We start from the raw sequence: 23,287 nt of genomic DNA, 5'->3' as shown, positions 1-23,287 counted from the left end.
GCCTGGTGTAAGTGCTAGTGAGTCTCGTGGGAGAATCTCCAACACAAAAATAAAATCACATTTTAATTTCCACGATGCAGTGCTATTTGTGTGGGCACAATATATTTTGATAGCATAACAAAGAGTGGGGAGATTCCACAGCAGCACAAAGGTGCTGGAGTGTGTTCAGAGAAAGGCAATGAAGCTGGTGAAGGGTCTGGAATACAAGTCTTATGAGGAGCAGCTGAGGCAGCTGGGGTTGTTTAGCCTGGAAAAGAAAAGTGTCAGGGGTGACGTTATTGCTCTGTACAACCCCCTAGAAGGATGTTGCAGACAGGTGGGGGTGGTCTCTTCTCCCAGGCAACTGGCAGTAGGACAAAAGGACATAGTCTTAAGTTGTGCCAGGGGAGGGTTAGGTTGGACATCAGGATAAATTTCTTCCTGGAAAAGGTGATTAGATATTAGAATGGGCTGCCCAGGGAGGTGATGGAGTCACCACCATCCCTAGAGATGTTTAAGGAAAGACTGTATGTAGCACTTGGTGCCACCAGTTGACATGGTGGTGTTCTTTTGTAGGTTGGACTCATTGATCCTAGAGATTTCCAGCCTGATTCTGTGACGGTGTTAACTGGATCTCTTTGGTGGTAGCCTCTTCTTGCCCATCGCATCAGCTGCGAGCAGCAGGTTGTTCTTGCCTCTTCTCACGCTGTCGGTGCCAGGCGGTGTCAGCCAGGGCACATGGCAGCACCAGCTGCCAGCGTCCAGCGCCGAGGTGCAAGGGCACTGCAGAGCCAGGCGCTGCCCTGGAGCCAGGAATACAGTCGGCGAGGTGCCGATCGGGGGAGGGCTCCGGGGCTCACCTGTGCGGGGCGGGGCTCGCTCACCTGGGCGGGTCGCGGCTCTGAGTGACGGGCCGCGGTCCCGCCCCGGGCACGGGCGGCGCCTCCGCTGCCAGCCAGGCGCCGGCGGGGAGGCGGCGGGCGCGGAGCCGGCAGGGGCGCCGGGCGGGCGTGGGGCTGCCATGGAGCCCCCGAGAGACCAAGGTAGGGCGGGGGGCGAGGGGTGGGTGGCGGTGCCTGGCCCTGCGGACGGCGCGGACGGCGGGGGCTCTCGCAGCGCTTCGCTGCTCGGCCCGGACCTGGCCAGCCCAGCCCAGCCCAGCCGGCTCTGGAGCCCGGGGCGGTGCGGAAGGGGCGCTCCCCGGCCTGGGCAGGGCTGCGCCGACCGTCGGCTCGGGAAATGCGGAACCAGGAGGGGCGGGCGCGGAGCACGGGGCGGCTGCCGGGCCCCCCGTCACCCCCGGGCCGCGGGATGCACGGGCAGCGCATCCCGGCCTTCCCGAGGGCTTTGGGGGCCTGGGCAAAGTTTCTGCTTTCGCCCTCGAGTAAAAGTAGAGCCCTTCCGTTTTACGAGTGTGCAACTTTTGATTGACCAGCGCTGTTCACAGGGTGTGCTCCCACTTAATTCTCTCCATCCCAGGGTTGCTCTGCAGCTGGCAGCTCCGTTTAGGCTGCTGCCCCTCGACCCCTGAGAGGTAGCAGGTCTGGCGCCTCTGCGGCTCTGTGTGTTGAGGAGGGTGATGGTGCTTCACTGGTGTGCATTTTGCCTGGGAAGACTGTTGTCCTAGCTGCCGTGGCTGAAATACTCTTCCTAAAACTTAATAGTTTATTTAAAACAAAAACCCTTGGGACAGCTTACCCAAGAGAGTAGTTGGTGCCTTGATGAAAGCTGACCTGAATGTGGGCAAACAGGATCTCTTGCCATAAAAGCTTCTTTCACAGAGGTATTTACATTTATCCTACTCTTCCATGGATCAGCTGGAACCTTTTATATAGTGTGTTACTGAAGTACGTGCCAGCTGCTTTCCACCAGAAAAAGTAAGGCAGGCTGGGGTCGCTAAGCTACCTGCAGTAAGCTGTCAGGGCTGCTTGGCCCAGCTCAGTGTCTGAGCCCTTGGGCTGATTTCATTCAGGGTTTTCCTGTTCAGAGTGCTCAGGATGGCAGGAAGCGTTCACTTGTGGTGGCTGCGGTGTTGGAGACACACGAGGTGCTGGAAATGTAACCCCTGACTCTGTGCAATCGAGTTCTCTGCTCTGCCAGGTGAGCTGAGTCAGGCACCAGCCTTGATTTGCTTTCGGTTAAGTGTTTCGAGGCTTGAGTAGTAGAGTTGTACAATTAGCAGTGACTTCTGAGTTTCTCTGTACATAGAGAAAAGGGCAAGTTATCTTTGCCCAAGCTGAAGATAATTTGGGGAGGGGTTGAACCTCCTTGGGGAGGTTCCTTCAACCATTTTGAAGTCCTTTGTCTATCTTCAATATATATAAATTAAAAAAAGAAAAGAAAACAATCCCCAAAGCCTGTTCTTGGGGACTAACAAACAGAATTGTTCAGCCGGAAAATAGCACAATTGTCAGTTTGATCAGAATTTTAATTCCAACTGCAGGAGACTTAAAACTGCTTCAGTATTTGCCCAAAAGTTCTTTCTTTGCAATTGAGCCCATTCAGTTAAAAGAGAAATGTCGCCTCAGCTGCAGGGTCTTGAATGACTCCCGATGGGAAAGATCTTTCAAAAAGCTTTGGTGACAGTGCTGATACTTTCTAGGGTCTTGTTTTGCTATTGAACTAACTTCTGTTATAAATACTGCTTTGCACAAAGGGTACTGCACCTCAGGATGTTTGTCAGGATAGTGTACCTAGTGTGATGTAACTGACTGCTGTGAAGCAAAAGTGGTGCAACAGCTTCTTCCTCTGCCTTCTTTTTGGAGTGATTATGGTGTTTTCTCTTCACGGTGAGGTGAAGACCTGCAGGTACAGTGGGAAAATCTAGAATAGCCAACGCACTGGTGCCTGTTAGTTAATGGCTTCTAGTACCCTGCCAGTTAGCCTTCAAAGACCACTTTCCCTGGCAAACTGGAGTGCTTGTATTGGAAATTGTGCTTGATGACTCACTTAAGCCACGTTCATGGTTAAAGTCCAGGCTGCCAGGTCCTGTCTCTGGGGCCTCCTGTAACCAGAAATTAATTTGTTTAAAAGTGCGAGTCACTCTGTTGTTATGATAACAGCTTTCTCAGCTAGTGAAAGTTAGGAGGTGGGAAGAAAATCTGTGTTAATCTATGTTAAGACTGCAACTGTACAAGGCCTTGTGTAGAATGTGTTTAAATCTTTCTTCTCTCTTGAGCAGTCAGGTTTGGCAGCAGTCCTTAAACAGGTGTTACCAGCCTGCCATCAGCAGCGTCAGAACCGTCCAGCAACTTTTCTCTTTAAGTGCCTTTGTTTTCAGCTAAGGGATGTTTGGACTGGCTGAGTGTCTGCACATGATGCTCGGTGCACTCCATCCGCTCTGGAAAGAGGACTGAAAGAGCCCAGGGCCTCTTGTTCTGTGATTACAAACAGCAAAGCAGTAGTGTCAGCTCAAGCCAAATGGATATAATATTATGCTGAGATGAGGAGTCTCTTGTTCTGTTGCTTTTCATTAACTTGCCATGAACAAAAATCTGATCCACTGCATGGACTTAGTTGCTGAATGGACTAATAATTGCAGTTGTGTTTTCACAAAGATTCTGCCTTACTCTCTGCCCCACTGTGCATCGCCTTCCCCCCCAAAGGAAAAAAAAATCAAACCACAACAGTACCTGATTTTGCTTGCAAAAAGAGTCTCTCTGTGATTTGCTGCTGTTCCTGTTAGTGCTGGTACTGTTCACCATTGGAAAAATGAGGAGGAAGGTGCCCCTACAACAGAATTAGAAGGGGCCTGAGCAGTGCCACGAAGAGAAGCAGCACAGCACAGTTACCTAGTAATGTTCCATCTCTTATTTTGTATTCAGGGGTTCCTCTTAAGCTTCAGCAGCTCTTCACTTATGTAACCTGGTATCTTTCAAAATCTTCAGGCTTTGTGGTACTTAGAAGGAGTCCCAAAACGCTACATGTGATTTCTTGAGTGACTATGTAAGCCTTTCTTTTCCTAGAGTCTTGACTTAAGGTTCTCAGGCTGACAGAATGCACTGGAATGTTATTTTTTGTGCAGAAAGAACTTGTTGCTGGCAGTAGGACAGAATTTCCCCCCATTGTTCTAATGGACAAAGCTGCACCTTTTCCTATTACTTTATTAGTTTTCTTATCATTAGATACTTTCAGTACTGTAGGTATGATTTTTTTTTTCCCCTCCTTAATGTGCAGTTGTGAAATCAAACACTTGTAAGTAAATATGAGTGGACAGCTATTGTTGGAACTGCAAAGGAAGAATGATTTCACTGATCTGAGCATCTATTGCAATGACTTGAAGATGGAAAACAGGAAAAAAATACCAGAAGAGTTACATGAGCAGGTCCCTTGAACAGCAGCAAGTTTTCCTTTCTCTTGCATGAAAAACTGTTGGTGGGGGAAATCTCCTTGTTCTGGCTCAGAGTAAGGGCCCTGACTTGATGGAGTGGCGTTATGTGAGCTTTTCAATAGTGTTGTTGCCCTCCCCTCTCAGCCAGTGCCTGAACAAGGTACTGAAATGCAGGGGGTCGGTGCCCTGTGTTGGAGGGACTCTGGGGCAGCTGATTCACAACTGTGGTGGGTGGGCAGCTGGAGGCTGGAGCAGTGTCAGCTGTTCCTGCCTTCTCCAACGCTTGAGCACTGAAGGGTAACTTGAACTCTTCATTCGCACTTGCACTCACTTCAGTAGGATATGGAGGAGGGGGCCAGCTCAGTGCTGCAGCTATGGAAAGAATCTGTGTTGTGGTATATGTGGATCTTCTGTCCCAGTTCCATACAGCCAGCCCTGACATGCAGTCAAGACAGTCCTTCACTCAGCCAGAGTAAGGTCTGCTCTCACACCTCTTAGTGTAAGGAAAGCTTAGCTAAGGATCTGCGTCCTTTGATCCTCCAGTGAGGCCAAGCTGTAACCGCTGAAGGGTTTTAAAATTACTATGACGTGAAACTGATGCAAGTCCTGTTTGTTCCAGTTTTCTACACTTTGAAGCAGCCCATGGGTTCCCCCTTTTCCCCACTGCAAATGCCCACTGAAAAGATGGGAGGCCTTGTAGGCTCAGACTGACTTTGCTGGCCTAAAATGAAGTGCTGCACCCTTGGCTTTGGCTTAAAAATGCATTAGCACAGGCTGGGCAAGTGCTGTGCTCTGCTTGATCTGGGTGCTTTTGGGTAAAGTGGGAACAGCTGGTTTTCATGGCTGAAGTTGGCTGCCATATGTTAACACCTCTCCTGGCCTGGGCACAAGTGCTGTTGAGCTGCTATCAGCTGTGCCTGGAGGCTGCAGAGCCTTCCATCTGCAGGGCTCGTCAATAACCACATGCTGCACACTACTGTGCCTTGGGAATGTTATTCGTATTCATTTTCATGCTCCTGTCTGTCTTGTCTTCTTTTTCTCCTTGTCTTCTACAGCTGCTAAATACAGCAGGCTTTGACTAACAGCTTCTGCTTTGTGAGCCAGATGTCCCTGTAGTCCTGGGAGGAGCCGAGTGATGAGGGAAATGAGCATTGGATCTTTTGATGCTTTCTGCTATGCACTGACCCTGTTGGGTGAGGACACCCCAAAAGTTGCTTTGGCTGCCCTGAATGTTGTAAAGGCTAGGGTGCTGGGTAGATTTTGTCCTCCTTCCTTCATAGGAAGGGGTCCTGACAATTTTTATTGGCTAGGATCCCCGCAGTCATGAGGGAGAAGTCTTGTGGGGAGTCAAGGGACTAGATTTGCCATGTAAAATCAGTGAGCTATTTGTGGATTGCTCGTTCCTGAGGGTGCTGGACGTTGCTGTAGGTAAGGGTGGATATTTGTTGTATCTCTTCAAAAAGTCGTGTTTCTGTGGCAGCAGCAGAGAGTTATCTTGGAAACCAATGTTGTCTTGACCAGCTTTCGAAAGAAAAGAACCCAAACTCCTCCCTTCTTATTTAATAGGAAAAAGCAACAGTGTTTGTTGCTGAGCCCTATGTAGCAGACATCTGAGTGTAGGGTTTTTCATGCTTTTAAGAGAAGCTTGCCTTCAGGTAGGATGATGATGACCCCCCTGTTTCCTCTGCTGATCAGACCCCACTGATTCCCCTGGAATCTTTGTAATATGGGCACTTCTGATTTGAGATTTGCTCTAAGCTTTTGGAGGAAGGGAGGTATTTACTCTTGTTCTTCTAATATCCTGCAGTGAGTAAGCTGAAAAATGCCAAGTGAAGGGTGACTGAAAACATTAAGTGAGATTAAACACTAAATTGAAATTTTCTTTTTCAGCTACCGCTGTCACTCTGTGTCAGCTTCAGTTTAAGACTCCAGAGGGACAGCTTTCTTTCAAAGGTAGTGAGTGTCTTCAAAATTCCTCATATTTGAGTGTGTCTTAGCCAGAGCGATTAAGAACCTTCACTCAAAAACCTTGTATTGTAGAACAGGCTTTCTACTGCAACCCCTCTGTTTTGAAAGGGCTGTAGTAACAGACCAGCTACCCGAAACAGTTCTAATCTGGATCTCTCCTGAGGGTTCAGTGTCACTCCTATTATTTCCTTTTGCTTGTCTTCCTCCTTCTCCTCTGCCCCCGAGCAGAAAGGGGTGGATGGATGATGCTATCTAGAGAGAAACCAGCACTATTATTGTGGTGTGAATGTTGTCACTGAAAGAGGCAGCTTTCCTGTTTTGCAAGCTGACTTCTCTGTTCCAGAGTATGAGAGCAGAGCAATACGTGTCCTTGAATGCTGACTGACAGGAGTGGCCCAGCAATCGCTGCCTTGGCTAATCCTGGAATGTTCCATTTTCCGCAGAACGGAGGTCTGTAGGAACATGGTGTGCCACATGTGGTTTGAAGTGACAGACTTCTGAACTGCCCCTCTCCTGTAGCCTCCCAGCAGCACAACAAATGCCTGCTGTGCTTAAAAACTTCATAGGCAAAGAGGAAGCATGCTTTGTTAGTGTGTGTATAGAAAGAAAGCCAATAATTTATTGTTAGTGTAACTGAAATTTTAACAATCTAATTCAAGAATTATAGTTACTTTAGATCCTACTACAGAAAAAGACTATACAGATGAAGTTTTAGTAATAATAAAGGTAACATATGCATTTAGTTTTTACACGTTTTCTTGGTGTTATTCTCATCCTTCCCTTACTTCTGAGGTTGGTAGTGTCATTTTGGTGGTGGCAGGGATATTACAGAAAGTTGTCAACTTGTGAATCCTTTGCTGGGAGGACTAGGATAGTGGTGGTTTCTTCCTCACTGTAGGATTCACTGAGGCCCTTCTGTTATGTTTACTTTTTACACATTTGCTATTTCTTCCATTGCTCTACAAGCTCCATGTTACATTCAAATCTATTATATAAAATGCATTTTAGATATGTTAGATACTATTTCTTTGTTCTCTTTTTTACCCCTAAAATAGTTTCGTCCAATTACAGATCTCCATTGGCAAGTGATGACTTTCTTAAAGCTGTGGAATCTCAGCTGTCAACTCCGTGTCCCCTTATTTGTGCCATGCCTTTACTCTCACACCCCCTGTCTCTGCTCTCTGGCATACACTAAGTAAGAAAAAGCTGCAGGCAAATTAAGAAGGGTTGAGACAGTGCAAGCCTGACAGGACTCTAGTCCTGAGGCCTTACTCAGTTCGAAGCTTATGTCCTGTCACTAGCAGTGGCAATGTCATACTGTGGAGTAACAAAGAGGCTTGTGAGCACCTGCAGCTTGCTAGGGGCGGTGGATGTGGCTAGCAAGAGGCAGAACAGCAGGTATTTCTCCTGTTTTGCTTTCCCTTCTTCAGCAGCTAGAGGGAAGTGGAGTTTCATCAGAGCCCCCTAAACCCAGGATTGCACATGAAAAGACGTGCCAAGGGAGGCAACCTGGGCTTCTCCTGTCCTATGATTGGCAGTGATCTTGATTCATGAGAAAACTCTCAAAAAGTTTGAAAACAAAGCTTTGCAAGTAATGATTCTTAACTGCTTTTTAGCCTGGCCAAACTGCATGTTTCAGTTGTGAGCATTGGGAATGTTGCTCATGTCTGTTTTGCTTTGTTTACTTTTTTCTAAAGTCCTTTAATTAAACTACTAGGAGGAGTCCCAAGATAAACAATAAGTGATCCTACTAATCTCTCTTTGTTTGTTCTCAACCTAAATGTGTATCTCATTGGGATATTAGAGTCTTGATTAACTTGATCAGGGTAGCAGAATTCAGAAGAAGCCCCCCTGATGCTTCCACTTGAGGCATCTATGCAGTGCTCTACAGCAGTCCAGTCCCTGGAAATACATTGATAATAATGGACATCTGCAGGTGCTGATGGGAAGGGCAGCCGTTGAAGAAGGCCATTTCACTGAACTCCCATCTTCTGGTACCCAGTAGTCTCTGCAGAGTAGGTCAAGGTCTTGATATGTCCCCCTGCTTTTCATCACACAGGCTCCAGGAATGGAGCTGTACGAGGACTTGTCTATAAGTGCCTTTAAAGAAGCTGTCCTGTAAACAGGAACCTTTACTTCGAACTCAAAAGAAAGGTCAGGCATATGAAATGGGCACAGCCCACACTGGCTGAAGTGTGCCTTGCTCTCTAGTCGCTGTAGAAGAGGAATCCCTTTAGCACAGCTTAGAAGTGTTTTGCCTACATTGGAGGAGTCTTGGGAAGCAGGCTGAAGACAGAGCAGAAGCCCCCAGATTAATCGCTGGTTTTAACCTGCTGACTCTTCAGTGCACTGTGATTACTGTTGACAGAGGTTGGATTTATGCTTGAACACAGAGAGGCCTCAGTCTGCTTGAGCAGATCACAGACTGTTGCATGCTGTTTCCATAGCACCACTCACATCTGTGCTAGGCAGTCCCTGAAGAGGCTTTCTGAGCAACTCACATGCATTCAGGCAGCCTAGCTAGGCATGGGGTGGGGATGGAGCCTGATTTAAATATTGACTTTCCTGTGGCCAGATGTCACTGTCTTGGCCGAAGGAAAACGAGCCCTTTTAATGCAACGTGCTTAGCTTGGAGCCATGAGCTCTGAAAAGCACCATTCATTCTGTGTGTTTCATCTCCTTGACAAGCCACTTGCAGTGTTGTCCTCCAAAACTTTTTTTTTGGCAGGGAGTTTGTTCTTGAGTAAGAGGATAGACCTGAAATGACTTCTTGTCTTTCTCTTCTCTCAAGACTGCTCTGGTGCCTGCCTGGCAGGTATTTGTTTTACCTCTTGAGCTCTGTGACAACCCTTTGTGTCTGCGGCCTGGGCAGACTCTTCAGGTGCTGTGCAGCTCTGGTATCTCAAGTAGGTGGTGTGTGGATCCTTGAGCAAGGGATGAGTCCACCTGCTGTATTCAGAGCATTGCCACGTGGTCCATCACCAGCTCTGGAGACACTTGAAGGAGCAGGGAGCAGAAGTTCCCGCAGAGGATCCCAAAGAGAATTGTCTGTACATCTGAAGGCCGTGACCCCAGCTTGCCATTGTCTGGGGTTTTGCTGCTTCTTGTCAAGCATCCCTGATCTTCTTACTAAGCGAGACTGAGCACAATGTAGGTTCATCTCTTTACTTCTCCCAGGTCTCAGGCCATGGTTGGCTGTACACTATCTTTCTCTAGTCTGACTGTCTACACTGACTCCTGTGCACTATCTTTCCCTACCAACTCCTGCTCCAGGGTATATGAGGACCTCAGCCCCAAACTTGGGCTGGGGACACACATCCCGAACCTAGGTTAAGGATGTGTGTATGGGATCCTGTGCATTACAGAAGTTGTCATTTATGTAGCTTAACTGCTAAAAACTCTACTGCGGCTTCTAGCTGGCTGCTACTGTTATATGATTTAAATGCAGTAATTTGGAAGGAGTGGAATACTTTGAAGCTTTACTTCTATTTTCTCCAGTAAAACAGTGCTTAACTGCAGTAGAGATGTGTTCTAGGCACCCCCTTTAAATCTTCTCATCTGAAGACTGATGAAGGAATAAACCGTCACTGCTACCGTTTAAATAACTGTTTATAGCAATCACTCTTAAATGATAGCCTTACCTGAAATACCTTTGCATTTCTTAATGCACTTCTAGCAAATGCTGAGGTACAGCAGAGTAACCTGTCTGTATTTTCTGAATTGCTACTAGAGTTTTGTATATTGATCTTGTTAGCACATTACTCAGTGTAGCAGAAGTAGTGTGGGCACTAAGCAGGTAGTAGTACACTTCTTTGGAAAAGTAAAGTGCAGTGTCTGAATGGCTTTATGAATAAGAGCTTGATTTTTAGATGCAAACAAATCTTGCTTTCCTGCCCTTCATGCTAATCTTTAAATACTTGGTCAACTATGTTACTGCTTTTCTGGAGGAATCCCTGATTATTGTGGGGGGTAGAATGTGGTTTAGGACTGCATTGTCTCTAACAGTTGATTTTTTTTTCCAAAGAAATCACTCCAAGTGCATTCTTACTTACTCAGTTCCAGCAACCAGCGCTGCTGTTCAATATAAACTTGTTAGATTGTGTTTCCTATCAAGGGAGGAAAAACCCAGAAGCTCTCTAGGGCACACTCGCATGTGTTGAGGACTTGGCCGCTGTGTGCAGTGCTGCACTTGCTGCCCGCTGGTCCGGTTGGTCGGACAATACAGAGCACTTCTGTAAAGAAGAAGAAGTTTCATGGTTTTGCTGGTGTATGTTTGGGAGTACTTGTTCAGTCATGGTTTTGAGGACTTGGTTTTAAACAGTCCACCAGTCATGCAGGAAAGGTGGCTGGTGCTCCTGGAGCATGTCTGTAATGGTAAGTGAACCTTCTGCCCAATGCGCCTGTTGGGTGTGTTGCTTAAAACACCAGCTTCTGAGCTGCATGTTGTTCACAGTGTTAAATGTACAGTTCCTGTAATTGCTCTGGGTCAGGGCAACCCCGGGCTGGGCAATTCGGCTTGTCGCATTGGGTCTGGAGGAGGCCACAAAGATGATTAGAGGGATGGAGCACCTCTCCTACAAGGAAAGGCTGAGAAAGTTGGGGTTGTTCAACCTGGACAAGAGAAGGCTCCATGGAGGCATTACTGTGGCCTTTCAGTACTTTAAAGGAACTTAAAGATGCAAAACAATGTTTTAGTAAAGCCTGTTGCAATAGGTCAAGGCTTAATGGTTTTAAGCTAAAGGAGGGTATATTCGGACTAGATATAAAGAAGAATTTTTTTACAGTGAGTGTGGTGAAACACTGGAACAAGTTGCCCAGGTGGATGCCTGATTCCTGGAAACAAATTTTGGAGGTTTTAGACCATCCGGTGGACGTTTGGAAGGTCCACTGGAAACATTGGATGAGGCTCTGAACAACCTGATGTAATTGAAGATGTCCCTTGCAGGGGGAACTGGAATTAGATGACGTTTAAAGCTCACTTCTAGCCCAAACCATTCTGTGGTAAATTACAGATACTGAGCAAATCTGTAAGTGGGAAACTTACACCACCCTTAAAGGGTATTTGGGGCATCCTGCTTTGCTGCCTTTGTGTGAATTGCAGATGAACATGAATGCTATGGCTGATGAGCAGCAGTGAGCACGGAGAATTAGTTTCTGCATACTTCTAAACAGCAGCAGGAGAAACCTGTTGGAGTTGATGCTTTGAAGCTGAATTGTTTCGATTGGCTTCCATGCCTGTCACTGTGCAGAGTTTTTGGCATGAAAGAGTTTTGGAGATTGTATAAGAAGGGAAATAACTTGAGTGTCAGTGGAATCAGCAGAGAGACATGTTGAGTACTTCCTGCAGTGGTGAGAGTGCCATTTTGGGGATAAATGGCAAAAGGGAGAGCTTTACTGGAATAAATTTACAGTCCTCTTTAGTTCTCTTTTAACACACTGGTATGTGAAGTCTTTAATGTGGTTGTTTCTTATTTACAATTAAAGAGCAAACTTCACCTGCGTGAATCACAGAAACATACTTCCATCTCATCCTCAGTGAAGAGTAGTTTCCTATCCAAGAAGTATCTTTTGAGAAAGTGAAAATACAGAATGGGAAGAGGGATACAGAAGGCAAAGGAAGACCTCTGTGTCTTGTCAAGATTTGCTAAGAAGACTTCTTAAGCTTTTTGGAAAGGAAAACTGATAAACTGAGAATAGAGCAAGTGTCAAGTAAAGTGAAAAAAACTTCTCTAATCTTCCTGTTCCAGGGTAACATTACTGGAGAGGTCTTGTTTCCCTTTCCTGCAAGGTGGTGCCAGCAGCATTTCTGAGGGATGTGAGGGCTTCTTATTAATAATGCCATATCACAGGTCTTTAGTAAAGGTCACACCTGGGGATTGACAGCAGTATGCAAGGCAGTGCTTGGACTTTCCTCTCTTCAGTATCCTGATCCAGTTTTTACTAGAATGAAAAATTATGAACTACATTATTAATAGCTGTTTAAGCTCTGAATTATTCTGAATGTTTTTTTGTGCTGGTGGCTGAGCTATGATCTGCCAAATCTGATGTAACAATAACCTTCTGGGTATCAGCTAGAGCAATCCTTAAGCATAAAGTTTAAAAGTCTACCAGGCTAATCCATTAAACAGAACAGATCCATTAAACTCAGACTAGAGCATGACCTGTGCTCAGAATGGCTATGAATATATGTATTTTTTTGTTTGACAATTACAGTTGTGAAATGGGCTGTGTGGTGGATTAGTTTTTGCAATAGGGAATGATGCTAAACTTAGAATTATCTTAGCAGTGTAAAGGTTTATTTTTGGAGTTTGTTCATTTCCAGGTCAAATACTGGGAGGAGGAAACTTGTAGAGGAGTGCAGTTCTGGACCAGCTGCTCACTAAAATCAGTGGAGGCCTGCTTTTGTTAAATTCCGCCCCCCTCCTAAACTATGAACCCCATCAAAAAGCCCTCAAACCAAACCCACATAAAACTAAAAAAACAAACAAACAAACAACAACAACAAAAAAACACACCCCAAAAAACCCCCAGAAAAACCAAACCCACAACCCCTCCCCTTTCCCTTCTTTCCTCCTCCACCTACTTTTAGAGGTGAAGTTCAATTTGCTTCAAGAGACATCCTTCAAACTTCTCTCCCCCTGTAGTTTCCATGTAGTTTCATGTCAGTTTTACCAGAATCAGGAAAAATGCCTGTCTGACTTTATGTTCATCTAGATAGGTATTTCCAGTTTAGTCCATGTTATAAGTTAGTTTAAGAATTTAGACAACTCAGTTCCAATTAAAAGTTGATAAATTTATTAAGCAAGCGATAATAAAGCAAACAGCGCTGGGTGGTCTGGGGGGCCAGCGCCCCGCCAGAGACACACACACCCTGCTTGAAAACCGGGCCTTTGTACCCTCTCGATATCAGTTGTTGAATATTCATTCATTGTCCGTTTTTTGCCTTAAAAGGTAATTCCCCTGCTTTGGAGGTGGGTGTTACCTTTTGTAACTTATCTCCCCTGGGCTCGGGGGGGTCTTGCATCATCCCCACACTGAGGGCTTTTCTCTGTATTCACATGGCACAGAGAAATGTATTTTTATTTATAATTTGTTCCCTGTTCCCGGCCGCAAAAGATTCCCTGGTGTTAGGTCCAGACAGGACCCTTCACCTTACAGACTCCACGGTACGCCTAGAAGTTAGTAAATATACAGAAATAGTTTTTTGTTAGTACCCCCCTTTTTATTTTAATTTGCTTGGAATAAAAACCGGTGTCTTCACCTATCACAGTCCACTCTCATATACTTCAGTAAAATGAATGGTTTAGCTTGTCCTACTTTGCTGTGAAATATAAATGAGGAGCGTGGAGATCAGCTTATCCAAGCATGCTGATATTTAGGAAAACTTAACTTCGTGTGGAATGGACTGGGACACAACTAGATTGTGCACAAATATATGAGTACTGCTTCAAAATCTTGAGAGATCAGTATTTGTATGATCTGGACCCGTGTAGGTTGTAAAAAAGGAAATATAGGTTGCCTATAAGGTCACACAGAGGCAAAAAGTGACATCTCATGTTCGAAGTGTGATCTGATAGAAGGGGGATATGCTCAAGTCTTCTAGGACCTGGAAATCCTTGAAAGCTTTATCTCCTTGTGTGGAATCATTTGTGGGCAAACTTTCTTGACCCTTTTCTTTGCCTTCTGTAGCTGTTGGAATGATTAGTTTTATGAGTTTTATGACTCTTGATTTATGTGACAGCAGTATCTCTTTAGGATAACAGTTTCATTTAATTTACTGTCCTAGTCTGACTTGGAGTAGGGGCAAATGTCTCTTAACAGGATTTACTCAGCTCAAACAGCATTAAAAGTGAGTCAAGGACGTATCAATCGGATAAAATCTTGGAGTACTTAATATAATGGCAACTTCAGAGGTCATAATACTCTAAAGATAGATGCATTATCTCCATTATGTTAGGAGAAAAAAGCTAGTCAGTGTATTTGGTTTGTTAGTGAATTGCTACTGGTTGTTGCATGAGAAGTTGCAGGATTCTCCCTCTTATCCCTTAAATGGGATTAAGAGCAGTGCAACTATTCAAGCGGTTGTCCAGTTTGCAGCCCTGGCAGATTGTGTACCAAGGTCCCTTAACTAGTGACAGACAGCCATTGCTGCTAATCAGTTTGGAAGCGCTGCAGGAATTGGTGCTGCCCAGCTGGGTATGCAGTGTAGCAGTATGGGCAGACATCAGCCAAACTCCATCTGGAATGGGACACTTGAAGCACTACACAGTTGTACTACTACAGGGTGACTGGTAAAATGCTGGACTGGAAAGGATTGGGTAATGTATCATGTTTGATGCTGCAGAGGAACAAAAGTTATTCTGGGTTTTCAAGTGAGAGATACCCAGTAATAATGAACTGATTCACAAGTGTTTTATACCAGCAGTCTGGTGGTGTGTCATTAGCACTCCTTTGTTAGGTCTTACTTTCTTAAGTTTAGGAGTGCTGCCCAAAACTCTGCAGTAAGAGAAATGTAGATGAGTAGTAGGTACTTCTCTTCCTTATGAGCTTATCTGCTTGGCTAAGCTGTGTAACTGGCTCAATGTCTGTCGTCTGCTTTTAGGTACCTCATGGATAGGCTGGTTCTCTGAAGGGTTTGTGGCAAAAGCCATTACTAGTCTAAAGGTGTGCTTTGACCGGAGGAAGAGAGATCAAGAGCATGTTCTTATGACCTGAGAGATTTTAGGGCATATACGACTGCATATTTATTGTACTAGTGCACTTTTACTGCTGAGAAAGCAGAGTTTTACAGTTTCACAGAGATTTCACACTATGCTCTCAGATAAGTCAAGAGCAAAAATGTTAATAGGATTTCTACACAGCTTACTTGAAGCTTGCAGTTGCTTGTGTTTGAGAAATTATACTCTGTGTTATGCAATTACACTTGTTTGACAGCACCAGTCTAAATCTTAAACTTACTTAGTCAAGGCCTGATAAGGGAAAACAGTATCAACCTGGTGGTTGCCATCATTATTAGGCAAAAAGCTCATCTTTGTCATGGGTAGTTGAATCAGGTGCCAGGCTACAGTAGGAGTGCAGCTTAACCATGCAACCAATAACTTGTATGTGGAAACTCTGGCAAAGAAAATGCATATTTTTACAGCTTTGCAGTTTTCAAGAACATGATGTGACTGCAAGGAACTGTAAGACTTGAGAAATTAGAAAAGTTTGTGCTTCTTGGGACAGACCACTTAAAAGTAACTGATGTCCTGGGAACTTTAGCGTAGCCACCTCTGTTTGGCAACAGTGTGTGCAGTAAGGGCTACATTCAAAGTTTTCAAAAAAAATTTCCACATTTTAATATGCATTTATTGTAAGGGCATAATTCTTGTCCAAATTGCAATAAGTTTAAAGTTGGGTTTGAGGACAAACTTGTTAGGAGCTTGGGATCGTCTTCACTTGGATAGCTTACTTGAAATGGCTCCAAGCTAGTATCAAGTACCTTGACTTCTGATATCTTATTTAGATGTTTTAAGCCAGCTGATGCTGTGAGCCTATAGAAGGGCAGGGTAGTCCAATGAGGGGATTAGGCAGGAAAAAAACAAGGTGTCCAAAGAACTTGACAGAAGGTTGGTTGCCAAGGTTCCGAGTGAGGACTGCTGCTGAGCAGTGTGACACACGGGGTGTATGTGTAACAACAGAAGTCAAAATGATGCTTCTGTTAAGGCCCACCAAGTCTGCAGCGAAGTTGCCATGGGTGAAAGTATCTGAACACTGCCTACATTTAGAAAATTGGTTGGAATCTTACAAGAATGCAGGCAGCTAGCTGTTTCCTTCATTATGTTAGGGAAATTTGAAGTGCAATTATGTCCACAAGAGAAGGCTGTTTTCATAAGATGGACTTCTTATACTCTCTTGTCTTCTGATGGTAAAATTAGCAGTCCTTTTAAAAGATGTCGCTCTTGTTGGTGTAATATGTTCATCCTTTGTGAAAGCCCACGTGGAAGTTACTATGCTCTGACTATTTTGGGGTGACTTGTGTGACTGTGCTAAAAATTACCGTGTCCTGAGTACAGGAGTGACTCTCCCAGTGCTTTTCAAGGGTCAGCTGACATCTCTAGATGAACTGACACGTGTTTGGAAGCTTTTGTGTCAGCTTTTTTCTGGACTGAGGAGTTTTGCTAGGAGAATCTGAGAGCAAGCACTAGGGAAAGTTGCTGGAAGAATGAGGGAAACTGCACTGGAGTAGATGAAGAATAAATTGGGGATTCTGAGAAGGGAATTCAAAGACTTAACTTGATCCTAGTTTCCTTGGGCTCTGTTTAATTGATACAGAGGAGGAGAGGCTTCTGCTATAAGGCAGCTTTAGCATACTGACACTGATAGCTAATTTGCCTACTTCAAGTTTTTCTTTGTATACAAATGTGAACTCTTTGTGCTGCAGAGGCATACATTCACTTTCCCCCTGGAGAAAGGGGGTCAGGGGGAAGTGGATGGCTTTCATATTTGCTAAGAACTTCTGTGGCTGGAATCACGTGTCAGGCCCAGGAAGTTGCTTGCTCATTCATTTTGTGAGCAAAATGTAAGTCTGTCCCTTTTATACAAACGGTAGACTTCTTTCCTCTGCCAGAATCTAGGAACCTTTTTCATGCAGACTCCTAAATGAAATCAAAATAGTCTCTACTGCAGCAAATGCTTCTGCTTTGTTTGTCTGCCATCATAATACTCCCATACACTGGGGAGATGTGTGGAAGTGTAAAGTCTCTCTGTTCGTACTCAGTTTAGAAAGCATGGGAGAAAATGGAACTTTATTCTGTTGGCAGGGAAGTATTTGTGAATCCACTTCACAAGGTGAAGGGCTGGCCACAGACCTCCCCTGAGGCAAGGTGCTAGAACTCCTTGTGTTCCTGAAGAGGTGAGGTCCTTGGAGTATCTGGGTGAGCAGCCTGTGACTTTGTACACCCACTGTGTTAATCACAGAGTGGTTGTGTTGGGAAGGGACTCCTGGATGCTCTCTGGTTCAACCCCTCTGCTCAAGCAGGGCCACTTGGAGCTGGCTCCCCAGGACCATACCATAGAGTGGTTTGGGTTGGAAGGGACCTTAAAGCTCAATCAGTTCCAACCACCCAGCTATGGACAGAAATGCCACCCACTAGATCATGGTGTTCAGGCCCCACCCAACCTGAGCTCAAATACTTCTAGGTATGGGACATCCACCACATCTGGGTAATCTGTTCCAGTGCCTCATTACCCTCACAGTAAAGAATTTCCTACTAATGTCTAATCTAAATTTCTCCTCCTCTAGTTTGAAACTGTTCCCTCTTGTCCTGTCACTCTCAATCTATGAAAAAAGTTGTTTTTCCCCTTAAGTCCTCTTTAGGTACTGGAAGGCTGCAGTGAGGTCTCCCCAGAGCCTTTTTTTCTCCAGGCAACCTCATCTCTCTCAGACTCTTTTCACAGGAGAATTGTTCCAGCCCTCTGATCATCTTTGCAGCCTTCCTCTGGAGCTGCTCTAACAGGGCAGTATCTTTTGTTGCTGAGGATCCCAGAACTGGATGCAGTGCTCCAGGTGGGGTCTCACGAGGGCAGAGTGGAGGCAGAGAATCACCTCCCTTGACCTGCTTTTGATGCAGCCCAGGATGCTTTTGGCTTTCTGGGCTATGAGCACACACTGGTGGCTCATGTCCAACCTCTTGTCCACCAGCATTCCCCAAACCCTCCTCGGCAGGGCTGTTCTCAATGACTTCTTCTCACAATCTGTACTTGTATCTGGGATTGCCCTGACCCCAGATGCAGCACCTTGCACTTGGACTTGTTGAACTTCATGAAGTTCTTGTGGACCCACTTCTCCAGTTTGTCCAGGTCCCTCTGGATGGCATCCCTTCCTTCTGTTGTGTCAGCTGCCACCACTCAGCTTCATGTCATCTGCAAACTTGCTGAGAGGGCACTTGGTCCCACTGTGTGTGTTACTGATAAAGGTATTAATAAGAGCACCGGTCTTCCATGTCCATGGATGATGTCCACATGGCTTTTGAATATCTCCAAGGATAGATTTTGTGAAGTACTTACCCTAGGCCCTATTGCTTGCATCAAATTGTGCTCTGATGGTTGCTTCTGTACTTCTTCCCTTGATGATGGTGAATGATGCAATTTCTGTGCTACACCAAATCCAGGCATGAACTTTGTAATTACACATGGTGGGAGCTACTATCTACCACAAGACTGTTTGCTGGTATTATTAAACTACTGCTAAGACTACAGATGATGCTTTTCTTGGTGATTATCCTTTTAGGTATCACACTGTGTGATTGAGCTTAATGTGTAATCAAACCTCCTTTGTTCTTAAAATCTCAGTATCATTTTCATGGTGGGTCCTGATACTGTGGAGTGGGGATGGTGGACTTTTCTGCAGCTGCATTTCAGAAATGGAAACTCTGGGGTGCTGTGTTAAAGGTGGGAAGTTTGCTTTAAGAGTGCAGAAGAGCACTTGTCTTCTGAGGGAGGCTGGGAATTTCTCCAATCTGACTCACTCAAAGATTTAATGAGATTGCAAGGTTACATACTAGAACTTTGAAACAATCCCCTTTTGCACTAGGCCTTTTCTTCCTAATTTTTTTTTCAATTGTCTAAGTGCATCTTAGTGCTATTTCTTCAGCATTTTTGTCTGGTTTAGTCTCTTACCAGGGATCAGAGTCTCTAGAGAATGGCAGCGTAACTGGATAAGTGGCTAAAGAAAAATAACTGAATACATTCCTTTAAAATCTACCTGATAGTGTTTTGACTCTGTTAATCTCACTTGTAAATATTCCTCTGTATTTGCAGAGTTTGGTCTGACTTCTGCAAAGTCGATGCAGTGCCTGACCTGATCACTGGTTCCTGGGGTGCTGGCTGGACCTAGGGTGCTTTGGCCTGGACCCTTTCCATAGGCTGGAAAACTTGTCAGCTGTTACTGCTGGAGCTGACAAATGTGATTGCTTTGACTGCTGTTTGAGATAAAACTTTGTCATAAATTAGGGACTTCTGCCCAACAAAAATCTTAAAAGTGCTGGAACACCTATAAGGTAACAGAGAATGAATACAGAGAATTTTGTGTGATATGAATGGGTTAAGAGTCTTACTGTGGTATAAGCTTGTTTAGTGGCAAAATATGCTGAAGTGTGGATCTACTCCCTCACAAGATTTCAGGAAATTAGTCTGAGTTTTTAATTGGATTGATAGGAGGAGAGAACTGCTGTCTTCACCAAGACATGTGTCAGCTGTCTGAAATACTGGGGACTGAGACTTTGGTTTAAGAAAACAGCAATACTAGCAATCCCATGATCCTTACCTGTAATTCTCGGAAGCATTTGTGTTGCAGGGAGATAAGTCTTGGGAGAATACTGATCATTATAAGAGGTGGTGGTTGTTGGTGATGGGTTTTTTGCTTGGGTTTTTGTTTGTTTGTTTTAGTAAGTGAAGGCAGCATTTAGGCTTAACAAAATGCTGGAGAAGTTATTTCTGTACAAAGAAGCATACTGGACAATGCAGTTGCATGAGGGAGAACTTGTCCAGAGAAAGCATGTGGCAGGAGGCTGAAGTAATGAGATTAATACTGTGGTGTTGAGTTGGATTCTGCTAGAAGACAGCAACCCACATTCTGCTGGCCATTACTAACAGGGCTGCAGAAGCCTGGGCTCATACTGTTCAGGAGTTGCTGTAGCTGTGCACCTCCATTCATGTCACGCTCTTTGGGGGCTGAAAGAGCTGCCTGCTGTTAAAAGGAGGGGAGAGAGCACAGTGTGAAAATGGGAGCATTAACGTATGAATTTCAGGCTTACTTAGTGTTTGTGCTTCTGTCCTATTGCTTCATGGCATCTTTGTCTCTTAATGCAGTTTTAAGGCCTTGGAACAGTTGCTGAAAGGGTTTACTTGTCTGTAAACTGGTAAGACTTAGAAGATCAAATTGATGCTGCAAAACCTAGATTGGCTTAAGATGCTTAAGTAGCTTTATGGCTCTTAAAATGGCTTATGCCTTATAAAACTCAGAGTGAGGAGAGGAGCCTGACTGTTGCTGGCTGATTGGGATCTACCTGTAAAACCTGGGGCTGGTGGAAGACCTGACTGGAAGAATTTGCCCCAGCCACAGTTACTGGAAGATCTCCAGTCAGTCTTGCCTCTTATCAGTCTGCGGGAAATGAAATTCAAACCAACTATAGGCTGAGCAGGCAGTTGAATCTAATTTGTCAATCTTGAAAGAAGAGATTAAATCTTTTTGTTACGCCTTCCAAACAGCAAGCACTTCTTTCACCTCTTCCCCCTCTTTGTCAACAAATCCTGTTTTGCTGATTTAAGTGCTGGAGTCATGATAGCCTTGCCAAAAGTGTGAACTGTGGGGCACAAGTTTGGCATCTCCATGCATAAACAGGACACAGATGCAGGATATTCAAGATGGGAAGGTGCCTAACAGAACAGCAGAACTCAGATTAGGTACAGACCTTGTGGATTGGTTACAGGTAATTATTTGTCCAAAGTACTGTTTGGATCATGTCCTAGGGTGGCCTCTGCACTTCTCCAATCTTGAGGCATTAGTGGCAGCCTTTCCATTTTGAATTTCAGTCTTTGTATGAAATGCTACTGAAAACATAGCTCAGTTTCTTCAAACCCCAGAATTGGTATTCAGTCATACTCGAGCAGGGTTTTGTTTCTCTAGGGAAAGAGGGATACAACTTCTTCATGTATGAACAAACTACTCTTCTGCTAGACCTAAATATGGGAAAAGTAGCTTCTCTGCAAGGCTACCATAACATCCCTGCTTAATGACCATTAAGGTAGAAGTGCTTAAATACTATATTGCCTTGCTTAAACTTGCTGGAGCTTTGAGCTCAGGTGGAAACTGCAGATCTGGATATCAAGTGATATCTGAAGGAAGAGAAATGTCTCAGACTAGGCAGGCAAATATCTGGCGGAAAGTGTTTGTTCAGACTTAGCAGCTTTTTTAGTTCCCTCCCTTATGATTCATGAATTGCACAATCTGTGCTGACTGTTGATGCTAAATAGTTACCTGGGAAAGCTTTAAGCACACTCTCTAGCCTTAACAGAGGAGATTACAACACGATTAATGGTAGGAATTGTGATGGTAATGCTTTGCTGAGGCTTGGTGAGCCTTCCTGAGCCACTTCGTGACATTCAGTTGAACTTGTCAGTAATTGGTTCAAGCATCCTTGACAGAAGGTATCTACCTTCATGCCAGTCTCTCCAACACCAGCCTCTAAAATGGCATAGATGGCTTAAGTACTAACCTCTTAGTTATCATGAGACATTAAGGGCAAACGAGCACTTGTTCTGGAACAAAAATATCCTCTGTTTTAATCTGTTCCATAGTAAGCAAAACCCCCCTGCTACTTGTCTCTGGAGCAGGTGCATCCTTAGGACTTTTTCAGGTATTGGCTCACAGCTGGTACCTGCAGTAACAACCAAGGTACACATTAAACTGAATTTGCGGTGCAGGGGCAAAGAACAAAGATACTTGAGCAGGCACAGTAACTACTCAAAGCTGTGTAACAGAAGCCTAAACTTAAATTTCAGCTCTAAAATGTGTCTTGCCGTGGGTAGGCAGGGTCCACCTCCAGCCAGCTGCATGTGCTCTGAATTACATGAAGAAGAGGAAACCCATCCAGCAGGATATTTTGGTCATGGTACGGCCATTTAGAAAAGCCTCATAACAGGGCAGTTTTCGTATTGTAGAGAAATCTTCATTCCTGTTATTGCCTAGCTATATTCAGACTGTTGAAAGCTGCTAAACTGGTCAAAAAGCTTCACACAGCAAAGCAAAACCTTGCTTTCTTTTTCTGTGTGGCTACTGTTTGTCATCCCCATCCTGCTTTGTTTCCTTGGGCCATCACTCTAATTTGGAAAGTCCCTTGGAGACTGATTCCTCCTCCAAATGCGCCACACTAACAGCTATCAGGGCCTATCTACAGACTGCCTTTAGTCAGTATAGAGGGAGTGCTGCCTTGTTCTGCCCTGAATCTCTGGGTGTGCTAAGGAGCTACTGGGGAAGGAGCAGATAAACTGCTATGGCTGGTAGAGGAGTAACTGTCTTTCCTGAAGGGGATGAGTTATGGATGACAGCCTAGAAGTTGCCCTACAGCAGGTCTGGAAAGGTAGACTGCAGTTCATTCTCCTTACAGCTGGATTGACCTGTATGTCAGAGTGAAGGCCATCAGACTTCTCGAAGGGATGAGGAAGAAGCTTGTTCAGTGAGACACCTTCTTTCATCAGAGGTAGGATTTGTAGTTGAGAACAAGTGAGGAGCAACATTCCCATAAACTCCTGCAGGTAAGAGAGCAGGAGGCTGATGTGTTTAGGTGATATGTTTGGGATGTGCTATAGCGCCCCGTCTGTGTAACCAGATAAACAAGATTAGTCTGAGCAAAGGTGGTAACTGGAAGTTAGAAATGCTTTCATGGTCCCTCTTTTGGCAATGATCTTGGGACAGTAATACTTCAAAAAACTAGAGATTGTCTTGGGTGATTTCTGGGCTTGTGCTCAGGTAAGTCAGGGCAAAAGCCTCTTGTGTGGAGTCTCAGATTTGTAATTCAGCAAATCTTCCCTGTAAGCCAAATGTACATTCCAGCAGCGAGCCACATCCTGTGCGTGTCTCTTTGACTACACTGAAGATGTATTGGAGAATTTGGCCCATCCACGCTTCTGTCTGCAGCGGGGGCAGGCCAGGCCAGGTCAGTGGTCTGAGACTGGCAATCCAGATGTCTCTATAGGGACATGAAAATAACTTTTGCGCAATAAAGATGCAGTACCGAATTTTTTTGAATGGGTAAAGCTGAATGCAGGGAATTTCCTGAAAAAGACAGGAATGTAAGTGTTGGCTCCAGTAAATGCCCTTGGCCAGGAAAGGGTATTCTTGATTGTTAGCAGGGATCAACAGATCTTCATAAGTGTTTTTTTTCCTGTAGGAGCTACTTGCACTTGTAGCCTGCTAGCACTGACTGGTATTACACTGAATGATTCTCTAGGGTTGGGAAAAAGTGCTAG

General features: G+C 44.8%; 1 protein-coding gene across 2 annotated transcripts in view; it reads left to right on the top strand.

Moving 5' to 3' along the window:
* The first annotated feature begins 928 nt into the window (after positions 1 to 928).
* The window catches only part of TPD52 (tumor protein D52), a 41,657-nt gene continuing 19,298 nt past the window's right edge, over positions 929 to 23,287 (top strand). The window contains exon 1 of one of the 2 annotated variants that reach the window (XM_027893061.1): positions 929 to 1,022. In XM_027893061.1, coding sequence (XP_027748862.1) covers positions 1,001 to 1,022 — 22 coding nt within the window. In that variant the 5' untranslated portion in view covers positions 929 to 1,000. Of the gene's footprint in view, positions 1,023 to 7,842; positions 7,865 to 23,287 lie in introns of those variants that run through there. The other variant, XM_027893062.1, reaches the window with a different exon arrangement.

This window comes from Empidonax traillii, unplaced genomic scaffold, assembly GCF_003031625.1.
Source record: "Empidonax traillii isolate 1590-97213 ecotype Southwest subspecies unplaced genomic scaffold, ASM303162v1 scaffold378:size984864, whole genome shotgun sequence".
Classification (NCBI taxonomy): Eukaryota; Metazoa; Chordata; class Aves; order Passeriformes; family Tyrannidae; genus Empidonax; species Empidonax traillii.
Note: the sequence above shows the minus strand (reverse complement) of the source record. Positions and strands in the feature narration are given on the sequence as shown.